A 20,289-nucleotide genomic window follows, 5' to 3' on the forward strand; every position below is an offset into this window, starting at 1 on the left:
AAGCTGCGATAGAGATCGCGGTAAAAGTCTCTGATCAATCTCGGTGCTGATTAAATGTCGTCACGACATTGTCGTGAGATCACTGTGAGAGGCGGTTTTTAGCTCTGGGGTCAAGGCCAAGACTGGCACTTTATCCAACAAGTTCACGCAATGGACCCTACCCTGCTACCAGGAGTAATTGCAACTTTGTCGAAGAAGTTCGGCCACGTGGACGCATCCAGTGACGAGTGTGCAGTTCTGTCTGCTATTGTCGTCGTCCGTATCGACTGGTTGAACAGCCTGCTGCAAGCCTTGGTGAAGCCATTCAACAGAGAGATACTCAAGGCTCTCTTTTGCAACAACGCCAAGATCCAAGCCTTCCTCCGCGGTCCCAGCGTATCCATGACCACCACAGGGGTGTTCCGTTTCGGCGGACTCGCTGGCTGACGCTCGATGGTTTACTCGGGACACGTTCCTTACGAGACTGACTGCCTCTTACACCATGGAGGACGACGGCAAAGGTTAGGACGCCTACGTAACCATCACCAAAACTGTCGAGTGATTCGATGAGAACGTAACGAAGTAGACGCTGAAGCCGTCCAAGGAGGAAATCGAACTGCCGAGGGCAAAGATCGGCGGAGATTCGGATGGAAGTGCCAACAAGAGAGCTCGAATAGCGAATATCGCACCGAAATCCCTAAGGTTACTTGGTATTCTGATGGTGGTTTATGATGATGTTAAATTCATTTCAAGTTGAACTGCAAGTTGCAGATGTATTCGGGTTTCCAGCCAGCCAAAGCTCCACTCCCCATCAAATCCCAGTTCACCATGGCGTGGGGAAGCAGTTGGGGTTACTACGAGGAGGAAGAAGCGAATTATGACAAGACCCAGCCGACAGAGGCGGAGGTCTTCAAGCGTGGAGAGTGGCCATTTGGCGTGTAGGGGAAGGCCACAGACATCCCTCTACCCAAAGACGCTGTGTGCGCACAGATCAGCAACGCTCTCGCTCGAGCGGAAGACCAGGGGGGGGGGGAGTTTTCCTTCGGGAGCCAGGCAGAAACGCTGCCAGTAGCCCCGGGACTCGCCGTGAAAGGGGTGGGCACCATCGCTCTCCCTCTATGCAAGACCCAAGCAGATGAACTCATTGCTAAGTGTATCAAGTCTCCCTTTGGCAAGAAACTCGACACCATGATGGACGAGAAGGCGCGCAAGAGCTGGCAGCTCGCACCGAGCCAAGTCTCGTTCAAAAACCCTCAGTGGCAAAATGGGGTGGACCAGTTGAGAGAGACCATCGCCGGTGACTCGGATACAAAGGGGTCCCCATGCAATGCAAGCTGTACAAGCTGCTGGTGTACGGGAAAGGAGGACACTTTGTCAAGCACCAGGACATGGAGAAGGAGGACGGGATGGTGGCCACGCTGGTGGTGCAATTGCCGAGCGAGCATGAAGGAGGAGACTTGGTGGTGTATCAAGGTGGGAAGGACGTGCAGCGCCACGACTTTGGCAAAGGAGAGGGCTCAGCAGCTTTCCTGTCGCATTATGCGGTGCACTACGCTGATGCGGAGCATTCACTGGAGAAGGTGAAGAAAGGGTTTCGCCTGGTACTAGTGTACTCGATCTGCCTGCCACCGACGATGCGCCACTTGGTTCGCAATCATGACAAACCCCTGAGTGAAGAACTTGCTGGTTTGATCGGGCGTTTGAAGCCTAAGGCGAATTCGTTCTCGTTGTTGCTGTCGCACGAATACACTGACAGAAGCATCGGGGACTTGGGCACTCGAGCGTTGAAGGGCATCGACCGCGCCAGAGTGGAAGCTCTGGAAGAGGCAAACGCGTCGCTCCCTGCGAAGAAGAAAATGCTGTTTTACATTGCTGCGGTGGAGCCCGATATCAACTACTACGATACTGGGGGTTCGTGGGAAGGAAACGAACGTGAGGAGAAGATCAACTGGTACTCCTCGATTGGGCACAGCTACGGACGAGGCATGGAGGAAATCAAAATGAATTTTCTTAACCCAGGGAGGGATTCGCTGGCTGAACTGTGGGAAGGCCACGGCAACAGCACTTTCGAGGGATATCTTGGCAACGAAGGCGCGACGAGAAACACCACGTATCCCCGCTACGCAATTGTCGCCTGGCCGGCTGTCCGAAGTGTGGAGAATGCACTGAAATACATCGGCGCGAATGCCGCTCTGGGGGCCCTGAAAGCTCAGAAGTCGATCGATGCGGCGACGCTCCAGTCGTTTATGACAGCTGCTGCGGACGCTGACTTGGTGGATGATGAGGAATCGTACTCACTGGGTTATCGCCCGAAGTCTGAGTCTGTTTCGGTCCAATTTTGCGAAACATTGTGCGACCTGCTGGTGGCAGTTCGCGATCCAGCACTTGTGAATTTGTTCTTCACCAACTTCTTCGTCCGGCTTGGGGAGAAGAAGTCTGTGATTCCTTCTATTACCAAGGTTATCCGTGCTTTTAAGTGGGGTGATATCGGTGAAGGGTTATTGAGCACATTGGATGAAGAGATTCAGAAGAACAGTTTTGGTTTCATGGGTTATGCAGGCAAAGCTGGCGACTCAGGCATGGAACTAGCGTTGCGGTTGGTCAAAGGTCTCGATCGCGGAACTGCTCAGCAGGTACTGCTCAAAGCGGCTGTGGAGAAAGCTGTAATGGTCCACGACAAACGCTTGTGCTCGTCCAGTGTCATTGGTTGGCTGTGGATGTTTGTTATCCGTCAAGGCAACAAGGCAATTCTCGAGCCACTGGCAAACAAAGTCAAGAAAATGGAGCCGGCCCAACTACAGCGATTGATCGAGATCCTGTCGCAGCATATGGATGGCATCGACGCGTCAGATGAAAGATTTCTCGTGCTCGCTTCAATCGTTGCCGTCCGTATCGACAGGCTGAAGAACTATTTGGCGGAGAATGAAAAACATTTCAGCTGGGAGATGCCAAAAGCATAGTTTCGAGATAATGCCCAGATTCAGGCGTTCCTCCGCGGCCCAAACCCTGCGACCACGACCATGGGGTTGATGACCTTTACTAGCCTCCCTGACGCTCGAAAGTACGCTACCAAGTGCATGCGCGCCACCCAGACCAATGCTTCGTTCACGATGGAGCCCGGTGGACGAGGCAAGGACGCGTTCGTTACCATCAAGAAAACACGCGATTGGTTTTCCCAGTACGAGAACAGTTTGCTGTCGTACAAGGATGAGCTCAAGGATCTAACCGAGCGATTTGGGCAAGGTGGTTGTGCATATGGCCCTGCCGTTAAACGAGCTCGTGTCGAGTAGCAAGCTAGCTGATTCGACGAAGTGAAGTACCTCACTACAGGGGGGGGCCAACCAGTCTAGTTGCATTAATCTTCGAATAGTAATGCGCTGTGTTTGCTTTCAAAAGTAGTTGTGACAAATGGGTAAATGGATGGAGTTGTCGCCGAAATGAGCTCGATCGATCCAAACTCATCACCATTCATAATTTCATCCCCCCCCCACACACACACACATTTCTGCTTTGTGCCTCGCTGGCCCGTAAACACGGCTAGAAGGGCTCCCCCACACCCTTGATCTCGTCAACGACTTCCTCCTTCCCAAGACAATCGATTCCGCGGTTTACAATGACCTGCAGCGTGTTGTTAAAACTGAATTTTCTAAACCCTGGACAAGAAAACTCTGGAAATTCTATGGAACCGCTGAAAATGTGTTCACTGGCAACGAAGGACCGATCAGGTATTCTAGATTCGCAGTCGTTGCGTGGCCAGTCAGTCGCCACTTGGAAATTGTCCTGAACCTAATGTCTGCTAAGCTCGCTGTGGAGGAGTTGCTTTCCCGCAGACCTGTTGATGCTATTGAACTGCGAAGTTTCCCCGACGCTGTCGTCGTTAGATATGGGTTAGGTCCATTTTATCGAGGTACTATCAAGGCATCAGTGCGATTTTCCCGTTCGTTTTGTGAGCTAATGCTGGATGTCGGAGAGGCGGACTTGGCCACGATGTTCTTGACGAAGTATTGCCCTCGTCTGGGTGATTTGAACGGAAACGAAACAATAATACCAGCGGTTATCAAAGTTGCGAATACATACGCATGAAGCACCGTTGGTGCAGCACTGCTGGACGTCTTGGGCAATCAAACTGACGTGCTCCAGTTTTACGAAACACCTGGAGACTCGGAAATGGAGCTACTGCTGCAAATGGCAGATGCAGTGGATGATGCGAAAGCTCGACAAGATCTGGTAAAAATGGCTGTTGAAATGGATTTGAAGTTGCAGACTTCCAAGGTGGTTGATATGTTTTGGAAGCATGTCATCCTTCCTGGTGATACTGAAATGTTCAAATCGATGACAGACAAAGTCATGCAGAAAAAGCCGAGCGAGCTGTATCCGTTTGTCCAAGTGTTCTCGAAGTGCGTCGACAAGCGCGATACGACGTGCAAATTTGCTGTGCTTGAGGCGATTGCAGCTTACCAGGTGAGTTGGCTGGAAGAAGAATTCAAATAACTGGAAAAGGTTGACGAGACGTTCTTTTACTCACGACCGGTGGAGATGCTGTTACTTCTACATTCATACCGGTACCCAATCAACTTCCAAAATACAAAAACCATCGAACTGCGAATCAAGCGAGCCCCTAGAGCCCGCGAACCAGTATACTTCGTCACGAATTAAAGTTTGTGAGGCTGGTAAACCAGCAAGCTTGTCTCCCAGGATAATTCTACTACTGTAGTATTATAACTTGGCTTTTATTTGATAGACGACTTTTATTAGTTGACGACGGAGTCATTTCTACCACCGGATTTTTACTACGTAGTAATAAATACAGGGTTTGCAAGTTATTCGGTAATATCCGTTAGTAAACCGCAAACTCAAAATCCAAAACCCGAAGCCTAAAATGCGCTGTATTTTGTCTTGACAATGTGACAAGATGAAACAATGTATTCCGAGTATTTTGGTGCAGATATTTTTCCGCCTGACACTACCCGAGAGGTCTTGGAACGCATTTGTCTCGGCAGCGGCACTTTTCGATAGGAAGCTAGAAGAACGGACGAGCCGACTCGAGATTTGGTTTGAAGGCTTCTTCGATGAAGGGGGGCGCGAAGTCTGCGTTGCTTAGGCCGGTTCGAGCCTCCTCCGTCAACTGGTCCCACATAATGAGATTTTGAAATTCGCCTTGGCCCCTCACTGTAGTCAATTCTATCCCGCTAGCCTCATTCCCAGGCCCGTATGCGAGCATGGGACTCGTATCGTTGATGTACTCAACAAAGGGTGGGTCACACCACCGACGGCCGCACTTTGGCGAACCATTCTTCGTAATCTCATACACTCCGCCAATGCCAATGGTCGACACGGCGAGAATCTTTGGCTTCTTGAAAGCGGGGTTGTCGAGCCACACGACCGCGGCAGACCATTTGTGGCGGTAGACCATGTCCTTGGGGAAATACCACGCGTACATGATGGCCCACATATCCTTGTACCAACCCGAACGGCCATACACTTGCGACCCCAGAGGCGACCCAGTGCACTTTCCGTTGGCTTTTCCCGTTCCTTTCAGCCCTCCGCTCGTATCACCGGCAGCATTGACAGCAGGGTACGGATGGCACCCCGCTACGATTTCAAGACTCGGCTTGTACTTGATGGCCACCTTCTCGGTCAAGGTGACGGGGTTCGGTTGAGGAAATGGCTGCACCTTATCGTGGTCGATAACGATAGCTTCCACCGAGCTGAACACTGCAGCGGTGGCAACAGCGCTGAAAAGCCAGTGACGCAGGTTCATGGTCTGTTCTGTTGACGACGAAATTGAAAGTGAACTGGGACTAGTTTGGGCTTGCTGCAGGCAACGGCAGACGCAAGAGAGTCGGTACAGCCCATCGCAAACTCAATCTGCGCGTGGGGAAACGCGTTGCACGTTATCTAAGTGGATACAGTAATACCCACTTAGTTCATTTATTATGACGTTGCGCGCTCAAAAGTAAGTTGCGAAGTGAGTTCATTTAGCAGTTAGACAAAGCTCCCTAACGCTACTTGCCTTACAGGAGGGGCGCCCTGTAGCAGCACCCTCCAGCTCTGCAGCGCCAACCATTGGTGCTGATTATGCAGTGCCGCGGTTGACGCGGCGTCGATTATGTAGTTGTAGATTTTACGCGGTCCTGCTGTCGGTCGGTGTCGGTCGAGCTGCAGCGTCGTCGGCGTCGTCGTCGTCTGATCCAATACTCCACACTGCCCCCCAAGACGGCACGACACACTCAGACCACCTTCGGGTCACATCCACTTGTGACTCTAGCCATTTCCTGTCGATACACCCAACTTTGACAGCAACAGGGTCAAGTTGTACCCATCTCATGGGATCGACCATAACGTTGCTGTCAGCCACCATAGGGCCCCCAAATTCTTACTGCAACGATTCAACAGCATGCTCTTCAGCATACTTGGCCACCAAACCCGGAACGTCACGCTGGATGGAGCTAGCGCGTTCCCAAGAATTCTCAACCACAACGTTCAAGTCGCACAATTTGAACATGTAGGTCCTCAAGAATCGATGAAAGCTGCCTCCAGTCTTCCAGCAGTGCCGCCACTCCAACTCCTCTGTCGCCTACCACACCGTCTGACATCGTGGCGAGTAAAATTCCCGGTGCTCATGATATTCGCACGGACCCTGAGGTCGATACGGAGGGCTCCATCCTGACCACAGAGCCTTGTATCCGTCCTCAAACAAGCGGAAGTATTCCGCCGCAACACTCCACATCGATGTGCTTGTCATGGAACTAGTGCACCGATCTAACGCTGGATGTTTAGCTGCTGAATCTCGTGTTGTAGTTGCGCGATGCTGGTCTCCAAACTTTCGATCCCTTGTTCTGCCCTATCTTGTGCCTCGCTTGGTGCATGCGATAGCGTCAACGGCGAAGTTCCAGGTCCTCCAGCGCTTGTGCTAACTCCACAGTGTGCTCGTCAATGGTCAATACAGTTTCAGGTGACTCTCTTGTTGATAGGTGCCGCTGATGGCCGCTTGCAGCCAGAAAAACTTCGGACCGCCGTGATTACGTAGTTTTTTGTTAGTACAGGTATGACATTAGTGAAGGCATGGAGTTCTGCTCCACCCGTGCTCTCTTTCTGGAGTTGCCGGTGGCGTCTCCGCCGTAGCGATCCTGCAAATGCTTCACCTCTACCGTGCACTCAACCAACTTTCGTTGGTGTTCAGAGAACCACGACCGCGTCTTGGTGATGACCACGTACCCGTTTTGGCCTCGGCCCTCCGGCTCGAGCGTGAACGAGGCGTTTACCTGCGGTATACGCATCCACTTGGCTGCGTAGTTGCGCGCATGACCGATTCCGTTAAAATGACGCACGCCGATCGTGTCCATGGAAACGTTGGGACCTCGAACAAACGCCTCAATCTGGCGTTGTCAGGGAAGTGGGCGTCTGGCGTTTCCCGCGAGAATGGCTGGCCCATGGATTGGAGCTGCGTGTTTAGGCAATCGATTCTCTTGGCGGCAATGGAGGCAAGGACAGCAAACCTGTTATCCGATGCGTCGATGGCACCGATGTGCTACGAGACCGCCTCAAGTATTGGCTGCAGCAGGTTTGGCTGTGTTTGCTGGAACTTACTTGCAAGGAGTTGAAGATGTCCATATCTCCGCATCGAATCGCCCATTTCCACAGCAACTCGATGACGCACGACTTGCACAATTCCTCCTTTCCAAGTCGTGCGGCTTCCTCCGCTGCTGCTCGGATTAACGCCTGTTGGGCAGCTCCAGCGTTCAGGCTATCTGCGATTCGTAGCGTCATTCTCAGTGCTGAATCGTGGGCCCTGTGACTCACATTGTGAGCGTACATGCTCATGCCAGTGGGATCCAGTGTCACTGTTCTGCCCAAGTAGCCCGGTAGAACTTGGCCAATATCACTCCAGTCAAATCGACCAGCCAATGCAACAAATCCTTCAACGAGATCATCCTTTTGTTCGTACTGGTTGAAGCCATTGACGAAATTACTGAAGAGCAGGTGCACTAAACCAGGATTTCCAGCATCGACCAACAGCTCGCAAAGGAACGGCAAAAGCCAACAGACACCGTCTTCGGGCAATCCCATGAATTTCCGCTTGGCGTATCCTACGATTTCGCACACACGATCTCCATAAACCGGCGAAGGAGTACAGCATCGACTGGTCTCTGCGCTTGGAGTGCCCCGACGGCCGCATATACATTGATGTACTTGAATGAATTCTCCACGACTTGAGCCGCGGGCCAAGCAACAACAGCGTACCGCGAATACGTCGTATTTCTTGTTGCCCCCGAATTGCCAAGATATCCTTCAAAAGCGCTGTTGCCACGGTCTGCCCAAAACCCGGAAAGCGTTTCCTTCCCTGGGTTAAGAAAGTTGAGCTTCAACTTCGTTCTTGTAGACCGAGCAATACTGTCCCCACTCGTAGAGTACCAGCTGATGCTCTCATAGCGTTCGTTTTCCTCCCAGTTACCTCCATCGTCGAGTTCTGCAATGAAAAGTTGCAGCCTCTTCGCAGAGGGAACAACAGCGTTGGCTTCTTCAAGAGCTTGAACTCGTGCACGATCGACACCTTTCAGCGCACGTGAACCTAGCTCCCCGGTACTCTTCGCTGTATACTCGTGGGAAAGCAGAAGCGCAAATGACTCGTCCTCCTGGCCCATACAATTAATCATTTGAGCCAGCTCCTCACTCAGCGTCTGGTCGTGGTTCCTCATCAAGTGGCGCATCGTCGGCGGCATGCACACAAGAACAAGCCGATACCCGCTCGTCACCTGCTGCAGCGAGTGTTCCGCGTCGGCATAGTGCACCGCATAATGCGGTAGGTACGGTGTCGTGCCGTCACTCTTCCCGAAATCGTGGCGGTACTTCTCCTCACCATGTCGGTACACCACCAAATCTCCTCCATCGTGAACACTTGGCATCTGCACCACCAACGTCGCCACCATTCCGTCCTCCTTCTCCGTATCTTGATGCTTCACAAAGTGGCCACCCTCCCCGTACACCAGCAACTTGTACAGGAGACACTGTGTCGGCACCCCCTTGTACTCCAAGCGATCAGCAATGGTCTCAGTGAACTTGGCGATCCCATTGTGTTCTTGATCTCCACTTGGTCCGGACCCAGTTGCCAGCTCTTGCGGACGTTGTCGTCCATCATGGTGTCCAGCCTCCTTCCAAACGGAGACTTGTCACACTTGGCAATTAGTTTCGTCGCGTGCGCCTCCGTCATTGGGAACAGGGATATACCCCACGCCATCGACATGAAGTCCGGGGACTGCGGGGAGTGTTGAGGCTTGACCCCCGAAGGAATATTCCCCTGCATTGTCACCGGCCCGAGCCAACATCTCACTGATCTGTTGGCACATTGGGCCGGAAGGTGTTGGGACGTCGGTGGGCAAACCTTCACCCCCAAAAGACCAATTGCCATCGCAGAAAACCTCCGAATCGGCAGGTTCCTCTTTGTCCACGTCGTCTTCGTAGTCATGGTCGTTGTAGCGGCGACGCCAGCCCCAGGACATCGTTGTCGGTTGACAAGTGTTCCGGTGGTTCACGTGCTTTAGAAACGTTTCTAACGCAGATGATTGGTTGCTGGACGTTGAAGTGACACGGAGGACAACGTTCATGTGGTTCGGTCGTGTATTTATGCGCGGGGCAAAAAAGCATCGAACTATATTCCTATGTTGCTATCGATATATGGATTGTAACTACACGAGGACATTAAAGGACTTAGTAGCTGCCCGCCTTGAAGTGGTCGGCCTGCATGACCTTGGCCCAGGCCGATGCGAAGACCTTCTGGAAGGCCTTCTGGTCCTTGGCGAACTTCTCGACGGACGCCTTGAGCTCGGGCGCGTCTAGCAGCGCCAGGTCCGTGTCCATCATGTAGACGTTCTGGCCCTCGGCCTTGAACTCCTTCTTGGACACGGCCGTCCACTTCTCGTTCAGCAGCACCTGGAAGTACTCGTTCGAGAGCTTGTTGGAGTTGTTGCTGTACGAGCCGCTGTAGCCGAGCGTCTTCTGCTGCGCGGCACTGCGCGGGCGGGCGGCCAGAGCCACGGCCTCCTCCGTCGACACACCGAGGATCTTGATGTTGTCACGCACGGCGGTCAGCGTCGAGTTGTAGTACTCGCGCGGGGCCAGGAGGTCCGAGCCGTCACCGTTGGTGGCGTCCGTGCGGCCACCCAGGAAGTCGATTTTGGGGCTACCAGCGTCCTCGAGGGCCACCTGGCCAGCCAGGACGATGAGATCGGCACTCGAAAGGGTCGAGTACTTCTTCTTGATGGGCTCCAGAGCGGCGATGATCTTGTCGACGCCCTTGTTGACGGGCCAGTCCTTCTCGGGCGCGAAGCGGATCTTGGCGCCGTTGCAACCACCGGCGTAGTCCGTGATGCGGAACGTCGAGGCGCACTGCCAGGCGGCGTGCACGAAGAGCGCGCCGTTGTACGAGCTGGCCTTGCCGGTCGAGTCGCCCGAGAGACCGTCCACCTTCTTGTTCAGCAGCGCGCGGATGTCCTTGCGCACGGCGTCAAAGTCCGCCAGCTTGGCGGGCGACGGCGGCAGCGGGTTCTGGAACGGCTGCGCGGGCGGCACGTCCTTGCCGCGGCAACGCGCCACGGGGCCCATGTCACGCGACGTGAGCTTGTACCAGGCGTGCGAGAAGGCCTCGTCCAGCGCCGCCTGGTTGGCCGCGAACTCGGTCGCGATGGCCTTGTAGCTCGGGTCGTGCAGCAGCGCAATGTCGGCCGTCAGCATACGCACGGGCGGCGTCGTGTCGGGCACGGGGCGCCACTGCACGTGGCCACCAGGGCCGTCGTACTTCTCCCACTTGCGAGTCGTGAGGCCCTTGAAGTAGCCGTTGCCCCACTTGGTCGGCGTGAACGTCCACTGGCCCTCGAAGCCGCTCGTGAACGTGTTGTTGCCCTTGCCCTTCATGGGGCCCTCACCACAGGTACCCGGCCACGGGTTCGCCGGGTCCTCCAGCGGTGAAGGACCGGGACCCGTCTTACAGGCGCCGTGCGTCTTACCGAAGGCGTGGCCGCCACCGACCAGCGCGACAGTCTCGCGGTCGTTCATACCCATGCGCTTGAACGTGTCACGCACCTGAGGGGCCGATGCAGCAGGGTCAGGCTTGCCCATCGGTCCCTCGGGGTTCACGTAGATGAGACCCATAGTGGTGGGTCCCAGGGGCTCCTTGCAGTCTCCGTCCACGGCGCACGGCGCCACGCTCTCCTGCTCGGGCGTCGGTCCGAGCTGCAGGCTGCTGGTGCCGTCGACGTCGTCGCGGCGGCCACCGCAGAATCCGAGCACGGGGCCACCCATGCTTTTGATGGCCACGTTGCCCGACAGCACAATGAGGTCACCCCACGACAGAGCGTCGCCGTACTTCTTCTTGATGGGGTCCAGCAGCTTCAGGGCCTTGTCCAGGTTCGTGTTGTCGGCCCAGCTGTGCTCCGGGTTGAAGCGGATGCGGCCACCGTCGCAGCCACCGCGACCATCTGCGCGACGGTAGGAGCCGTTGCAGTGCCACGCGAGACGGATGAACAGGCCGCCGTAGTGGCCGAAGTCGGCCGGCCAGAAGTCCTGGGAGTTGGTCATTAGGGCCTCGAGGTCCTTCTTGACCAGGTCGTAGTCGATCACATCGCAGCTCTTGGCGTCGTATAGCTCGCTGGAAATCTGGCGGTCCTGCTGTTTCACGGAGGCGATCTTGTCGTAGCCGAACGGGCAGCTGCCGGCGGCAGCTCCGCTGGCCAAGGTGGCAATCGCAGCGACGAATGCGGCGAGACGGACGTTCATCGCTCAAGTGTGATTGATTGACTTGAGGCCTTGAAGGTGAATCGAATTGTGAGAGACGGAAAGCTCCTTTGACAAGGTCTCCCCCAAACGCGTTCGCCTTTTATGAGACGTTTTACGGTGAGAGTGTTCTACTGTTCGCATGGCCAACACATCCAAGTTGTTCGGTTGCGTTGGTGAGTCATGAGATTTTAAAGGACGTATTATTCTTGCATCCTTTGCACCATCAGTTAAACAGGAAGCATGCGCTGGGATTTTGAGATCGAAAACATGATTTGGTTCGGACCTGCGGAACGAGCCATCCGTTTCCTGGCGTTGCCCGCCAGGAAAATACAAATCGGAGGCCACGTCGGGGTGGTGACAAAACACGCGATCCCTGTGTGTAGAAGGGTGGATCGGACAATGGTGTACCTTGTGTACACACTGTGCCAACGTCACACCTGCACGAGTAGTGCTGCTTGTGGGAAGCTGGAGAGAATTTTCGCTGAGTGTGTTGATTTCGTAGCGAAATTCTAACAATTCCCGTCTCAATAATTTTATTTATACTTCATCCGCAGTGCCTACCCAGAATTCTCGCAGAGACTGCAGGCCCCTTAATCTAAGGCGATCGATAACGACGGCACGATACCTCAACCTGTCGGGGAATGGAAGATCATTCGTAGCATCCTGTAAACATCCTCTCCATCCAAACGTTCCCGCGTACCTGGGCATTACAGACCCGTTCCAGTGGTCACCCACCGTGTTTCTACATGTGTACCGTACAGTACAGCCTACTGTACAGCGCACTTTATCGAGTCTCAAGTTTACGGGATACAGCCGAAGCGCTCGTTGCTGTACATATGCCACCCACCCGGAACTCCCAAACCTGACCCTACTGTAATAGGCTGTGTTCTGTACAGTTCACTGCTCTACCGACAACCATTATGGTCGTGCCAAAGTAACAGATGTGGAGACCCATCCAATTCATGTACGGTTACCATACATGTACTGGATGGGTCTCCACAACTGTTACTTTGGCACGACATAGGCATTCTCGTATGGACGTAATCCGAGATACAGATCGCGTGGCGTGCATGTAAACCATTCAGGTGGTGTCGTTCGCTTGGACGGGTAGGGATTATTGTTCAATTAATACAAGAAGCTGTTCCGGTATTGTTTTTTTTATAACAAAACTTCAACATCAAGTGCAGTGTACCGTCTGGGTGTAAAATCAGAACTGGGGATGAGCAAAATAACCTGGCCACACACCATCTACCAGTGGTAGATAACGCTTCATCTCACGATGAAACGTGCGAGTGGAGTGGTTGCAGCCAAACACCGCGGCCAAAGTGCATCCGATGGATCAAAGCATTATCCATTGTATCAAGACGCAAGTACTATCGCAGAAAATACTCCTTGCTGTGGATCACTTAGGAGAATGTACCCGGGTTACATGGAATAGTGACCCTGGCACTATTCAGGGATGGCTACAAAAGGTCACTCCCCCGAGTAGTGACCCAATAGGCTTGAGAGCCAACCGATATTATGCTTTGCAATGCGTTTGTCGTTTTCACCTAGTGATTTGCCCGAGTTATAATATCTGGCGCCCGATATAAAAACAGATGGCCATTAAATCCTCCAAGTTATAATCGCCAGCCTCGATATCGATATCGATTTACGCTATCTGTGGTCGAATTGCCGATCCAAAAACGCAATTCGGGCCGATTTATTTTAAATCTCGATGTGTGTGTATGGATTATAATGCCGCGCTTTATATATATAAAATATGCAATTGGACACTTACATCTGGACACTTGACGAGTGGTCAGCAGATCGCGCTGCTGATCTGTCGAAGCACCGCAGTTTCCGAAAACCTTCACCTTGCACAAGTGCAGCATGTACTCTCTCGACTACCGTTGGCGAGCCGTTTTTCTTATGCATGTTTGTGGAATCTGTATGCAGTATGTAAGGGATACATTTGGGCCTAACGTGCGAACACTGCAGCGTTGGTACAAGTTGTTTTTGACCGATGGTGTGGTTGATGAAGGAGATCGAACTAACCGCTCGTCAGGTTGGCGAGTGCCGTGGTTACCCGTGTTCGAATGTACGTGGAAGCCCGCCCTACATTTGTTTAGAGAAGCTACAGCAGTTCATACGAAACGATTTTCCTAAAGTAAATGGTAGTGTAGTATCAACATGTGGTCTTACATGGCGGGGAGCAGCTCGCGCCACAGAGAAGCGGAAAGCCCAGCGATACAGGAGCCGCTAGTGCACTCGCAGACGAAGCTAACGAGCCGTTAAACACGTCCAACAGAGCCGTATCGGAGTAGTAGTGGCCGGCTACATTACCTCGGCGTCCTGAGAACCAACGATGCGCTCGTTATATTTAGTAGGAAGAGGCAGTGCGACTTACCTACACCTGGAGGTCGATTTACTACCATGTCGCATGTTTATGTCTTCGAATTATTTTATCTCAGAGATCGATCTAAGCCCTAAATCGGAGCGACAAAATATCTGCAAACCACAATACATTTTATATAGAATAAACTAGAGGGAACTTCGGTTTTGTATGCAAGCCAAAACTGTACTAACCTATAAATACACTCAGTCTTAGATCTACCGTACTTCTGTACAATCAGTCCCCTTAGGCCAGGGACACGTGAACTGGCGTTCACTGAGAGTTTGCATACTCTCGTTAGCACACTTCCTCTGTGCAACGTGCTCGTGTAGCCGCGCCACACTTGGTAGCATTTGTAGTCAATCCTACACCTACGCGGGTAGATTGGACTACCTGAATCCTCAATGGTCTCAACGAGTGAGCCAAGATGGATTGAAGTAAGTTTCCTCACTTGAACGACTCGCAGTTCGAGTCGGTTCGGAAGATGGCAGGCATCTTTGGAATAGATGCTCTGCGTAGCTTAGCGGCACGCGAGGCCGGCTGAACAGGCCGAGCATCAGCACGTTCGACACCTATGAGCAAGGGCTCATTGCCCATGTTCAAGGGCTGCAGGCTCCGGCAGCCGCGCCGAAGCCGGTGCAACCGAAGCCGTTGAGGCTGAAAGTTCACCCCTTTGAAGGGAAGGAGGTTGAGAACCTCCACTTCTGGGTCCGAGAGGTCGAGCTCGCGATGGACGCGGCTCTCGTCTCGGACGAGCGACTCCGTGTCGCTTTTGCGCTTTCCAACCTTAGTGGACGCGCTAAGAGTTGGGCGTATACGCGCGAAACGACAACCCCGGGATGCTTTGCATCATGGTCCCAGCTCTATGTGCAGCTGCGGGCCACGTTCCTTCCGGCGAACTATGAGTATCGCCAGCTCTCGCGCTTCCTCGCCTGCAAACAAGGAAGGCGCGAGCTGCACGAGTACATACACGAAATGAGAGTGTTCACAGCCTCGCTGGCGGGAACGCCCCTGCCCGAACGCATCAAGGTGACCGTGTTCATGGACGGTCTACGTGTTGGCCCAGCCCGCACGCAGCTGTTCCGGGTGCATGCAAGCACTATGGAGGAGGCGATACAGATCGCTCTCCAGGAAGAGTACAGCCACAAACAGGCTCGTACCCCCGATACGGTATGGCAAAGCAACCCTGGGCCGGGTGGTGCGCGAATGGCGGTTCCGGCAATGGAACCTCCAATAGGCCAGTTCCCAATGGATTTGGGAATGGCCGAGCAGAATGACATTCGTTGCTTCGGCTGTGGCAAGCTTGGGCACATGAAACGTGCCTGTCCTGCGGGAGAACAAAAGAAGAGTTACTCTTCGAAGCCCATTGGCTCTAAGGGTCGCTGGCAGAAGCCGCGGCCCAGGGGCCAGGGGAACGCAGGACACCAGTAGTTGCGGGGCGCCCTACTGGGGAGTTCCTAAGTCTTCATGAGGGGCGTGCGGGTGGCGCGCGCCATGACGACTTAGCCCCAGAGAGGCCATGCACTCTCGAAGCGTGGAAGGGCAGCGGTGGGCTGCTCGTGATCCACGCGAGTGTACCGGGATACAATCATCCCTTGAGAATCTTGATCGATTCTGGGGAGTCAAAGCATTTTGCGCGCCGCCGGAAAGTCGCGTGTAACCACGACTGGTATGCTGATGCTCTACGTGGCAGCAAAGGCAACCGGCTGGTCTCCGTCAGGCTAGCCGACGGTACGGTGGTAGAAGTACCTCGGGTCCACATGGACCTGGCTGCCAAGTTCGGAGACCTTGACAGCAAGGAGCCGTTCTTGGTCCTAGACATGGACAAGTACGACTTGATCTTTGGCATGCCGTGGTCAGAGAAACACGAGCCTTGGATCGATTTGCGCGGCAAGGCCAATGGGGCAAGCCGTCCCCGCGCTCTGACAGAGCTTTGGTGAATCATGTTCCCACCTCTGGTAGAAGCTGGGGCGCCCGTGAGTGTCGCCAGGGCGCAGCAGCGTCCAAAGTATTAATTGGGGTCGGCGAGACTGACGGCGACTCCGAAGGTGACCGGGACGACCTGTGGGGGTGCCAGACGGCACCTACCAGGTGGGTAACTTAGGTCCACATGCGGGTAACAGAGTTCCGCGGGCAGCAAGTGCTGCAAGATAAGGCGCCGTCGGCGCTGGCGTGGGTAACTTAGTTCCACGCCCGGTCACGCCGACCTTAACTGATGAGGAAGACACCACTGGCGCTTCCTGTGAGGGTGACATAGTTCCACACGAGGTCAATCAGACTATACCTGATGTGGGAGTCGCTGAGAGCGCTCCTGGTGTGGGTAACCAAGTTCCACACGGCGGGGTGGGTAACATAGTTCCACACGTCAAGGCGGGTAACATAGTTTCGCACGAGATCAAGACGATCCGTGGTGCCGTCAAGTCGGCGCCACCACCAGACGTAGACACCAGGGTGTCACGTCGTAAGTCGAGCCTAGTCGCCCGTTCGGCGACGGCCTTCACCAACGAGTTGGAACCATCAGTCTGGGTTCCAGCCGCCGAAGAATGCTATCACATCTTACACGGCGTGACCGGGTGCCAGACAAGGCCGGTGCTGTTCAGCTTACGGCCCTGCCCGAGGTTGCAGAGTTACTCAACCTCGAAGAACTCGCAATGGAGGACTTCTTGGCCGAGTTGCAGGCCGGGGAGACCTCAGAGTTGGTCCTCCTAAGGCCGGAGCCAACGTCAGTGGAGTTGAACTCCTCCTCTGTCATGGACAAGGACGTCCTGGAGGAGTTACAGAGACAGCGCGTGTCGCGCATGGGCTCTGAGATTCTCAAGAATCCACGGGATCCGGTGGATCCCTTAGTGAAGGAGTTTGAGGACGTAGTATCGAAGGACCCTCCGTCCCAACTCCCACCAGACAGGGGAATCAGGCACGAGGTTGACCTCGTGCCGGGCACAAAGTACTGTGTCACGAGGCAATGGCCTCTTCCCCGGGAGCAATGCGAAGTCATTGATGACATCTTTGCCGCCAAGGCGAAGGCAGGCATGGTGTGGGAGTCGAAGTCTCCGCACTCGACACCCGCCACCTGTGTTCGTAAACCGAACGGAAAGTGACGTCTGGTTCAAGCTTTTAACAAGCTGAACAGCGCGACGGTGCCAGCGCAGACAACGATCCCGCGAAAGGACGTGTTGCTCAACAACATCGCCGGGTGCGCATTGTACAGTGCATTGGATCTGGTGGATGGGTACTACCAGATCCTGATGCGGGAGAGCGACATTCCGCTCACAGCTGTGAGCACGCCGAGCGGTATGCTCTGGGAATAACTGGTAATGCCACAGGGGCTCTCGAATGCCCCAGCAACGTTCAATCGCTTGGTCACACAACTGTTCCGACCTTTGCGTGCGTTCCCACAGACGTACTTTGACGACATATTCGTTCACAGCCGTGCCGAGGTAGGCCAAGCGGCCATGGAGGTGCATCTCCAGCACCTCCGACGTGTGTTTGAAGTCATGAGGGCGAACAAGCGGTTCGCCAACATCGACAAGTGACTGTTTGCAGCTGAGGAGATTAAGGTCCTTGGCTGCTTCGTTATCAGCGCTGGGGTCCGTGCGGACTCGGAGAAGGTGAAAGCCATTGCGGCTTGGCCGCCACCCCGGTCACAAAAAGACCTACGCCAGTGGTAGGGCCTCGCCAACTACCTGCACAAGTACAGTGCTGGCTATGCCGGTCTGGCACGGCCGCGGTCGGATCTCCTGAAAAAGGATGCCGACTGGAGTTGGGAGCGTCGCCACCAGGATGCCTTTGGCGACATCAAAGCGAGCTTACAGCACGCCCCAGGCCTGGCCCTGCCGGACAAGACGAAGCCTTTCAGCGTCGTCTGTGACTCATCAGACTTCGCTATTGACTGCGCGCTCCTACAGGCCGACGCTAATGGCCACGAACGGGTCATCTCGGAACGGAACTACCCCGTTCACGACAAGGAGCTACTCGCAATGAAGTATGCCCTTGTCAAGTTTCGGGTGCACCTACTGGGCCCTACGCCCTTTGTTGTCTATACAGACCACGCGTCCTTGCGGACAGCCGTCAACACGCCGCACCTATCCCAGCGGATGGCGCGCTGGCTGTCCTTCTTCGCGGAATACAACTTCCCCGTCGAGTTCAAGCCGGGCAAACTGAATGTGCTTGCCGACGCGCTGTCGCGCCGACTCGGCTACGATCTCGCTCATATTAGTCGGGCCACGACGGATCTTTTCGATCGCATCCGGTTGGCGTATCGTGATGATGCCAACCTTGGGCCTCTTGCGCTGTTCTTAACCTCTGGCCCGTACGCCAAGGCCGAATGGCTTACGCCTCGCCAGCGTGCGCGGCTTCACCGCTATGAGTAGGCTGATGGCCTGCTCCACTATAAGGTGGGGCCCGAGGATCCTCCCCGTATTGTCGTGCCGAACGATGATACGACATCCTGATGGAGGCGCACAATGCGCCGTCCAGTGGCCACCTCGGCCGTGGGAAGACGTACTCGTCAGTCTCGCAGACGCTCTGGTGGTCCCACATGTACAAGTGGGTCGCCACCTACGTCCGCTTGTGTTAGACGTGCCAGCGGGCGAAGCCTACTGGTCACGCCTCCGCTCCATTACAGAGCTTGCCGGTCCCAGCGAACTGCCGGAAGTCGATGAGTCTCGACTTTGGCTTCAGCCTTCCGGCCGATGACCGTGGCAACATCGGTGTTGTAGCATTTGTGTGCCGCCTGAGCAAGATGGTCCACTTTGCACCAGTCCGTGACAACGTCGCTGGCGACGATGTAGCTCGCCTGTTCATGGACTGTGTCTTTAGACACCACGGTCTTCCCGAGACTATCGTCTCTGGTAGATTCCCGCGGTTCGCCGCTGCGTTTTGGCAAACGCTATTCCGCCTTCTAGGCACTCGGCTGTTGATGTCTTTGGCGGATCACCCGCAGACAGACGGCCAGACAGAGCGCGTCAATAGAGTGCTCGAGGACACCCTCCGCAGTATCTGGGCGGAGAATCCGCGCTCTTGGGCCGAACGATTGCCCATGGTTGAGTTTGCTCTCAACAACGCGGTGCACGTGTCAACGGGGTTCACCCCCTTTTACCTCAATGGGTTACGACACCCTCAGGTGCCGCTCACCTTACGGGGCGGTACCGGGGCTTCAGTCGTAAGTGGGGTAGAGGCTCGGAAAAACGTTCCCTCCCATGTCTCGGACGTAAGTCCGGCTTCACCGCGGAAACAACTGTCCTCGTTTGTCGAGGACAGGTTGAATATCATCAGCAGGGCTAGATATGCAATGGCACAAGCCCAAGATAAACAAAAGGAGTACTCAAACCAAAAGGGACCAGGAAACTTAAACGTGTTTAAGGTGGGGGACTTAGTTCTCCTATATACTAGAAACCTACCACTAAACACAGTTAGCTCGGTCGAGAGCAACAAACTGAAGCACCGCTTCATTGGACGTTTCACGGTCCTCGGCCGACACGGTGCTGCGTACACCATGGACTTGCCTAAGTCGATGACGACTCACCCGACGTTTTACGTGGGTCGTCTGAAGCCGTACCACGACCCTCATGCTCCGGCTGCCCCGCAGGAAGCGAGGGGCGGCCATGCGGAGGAGGGCGCAGCTCCTCGAAGCGGGGCGTCCGCTCGCGATAAGGAGGCTCGTACGCTCGCTGGTCGTAGGACGACGAAGTGTACATTGGGGTGCCGGAAGCAGGGCCCCCGTAAGAGCCGTGGCCGTACGGAGCCGGGTATGGGAAATGCTGCGGCTCCTGGTAGGGCGGGAGGCCACAAAGTTCGGTCCGGAGGCCCGCAAGACCGTCCCACAGGGACTCGAAGTCCGACGCATAAGCCCGACGCTCAACCCGAGCATGGAGGTCGCGAACCTCCCGGAACAGCGAGCCAACGGCCTCACGAAGCCGATCCACGGCGCCGGGGTGGCCAGCCCGAGAGGCAGCCTCGCTACCGAGGCCAATCCCCAACGCGATCTCGATCGAGTACACACGCTCTCGGAGAAGTTGAATCTCCTCTTGCTGAAGAGCCACTACCTGGCTCGGGGTTGCATAGCGCGGCGGCAACGCCTCCGTCTCGTAGCCATGGTCGTGCGCGACCACCGCCTGCCCTCCTTGACCGGAATGGGGAGCTGCACTTCCACGTGGAGCGGGTCC

General features: G+C 54.8%; 1 protein-coding gene across 1 annotated transcript; it reads right to left on the reverse strand.

Annotated features, from left to right (window-relative positions):
• Window positions 1-9,687: 9,687 nt before the first annotated feature.
• Window positions 9,688-10,890, reverse strand: IUM83_03443 (Catalase/peroxidase HPI; the record flags this gene model as incomplete). Its single annotated transcript, XM_067927444.1, has 1 exon — window positions 9,688-10,890. The coding sequence occupies one exon, from the start codon at window positions 10,888-10,890 to the stop codon at window positions 9,688-9,690; it is 1,203 nt and encodes a 400-aa protein (XP_067792020.1).
• Between the last annotated feature and the right edge of the window lie 9,399 nt (window positions 10,891-20,289).

Source organism: Phytophthora cinnamomi, assembly GCF_018691715.1.
Source record: "Phytophthora cinnamomi strain GKB4 chromosome Unknown Contig38, whole genome shotgun sequence".
In the NCBI taxonomy this organism is placed as follows: Eukaryota; Oomycota; class Peronosporomycetes; order Peronosporales; family Peronosporaceae; genus Phytophthora; species Phytophthora cinnamomi.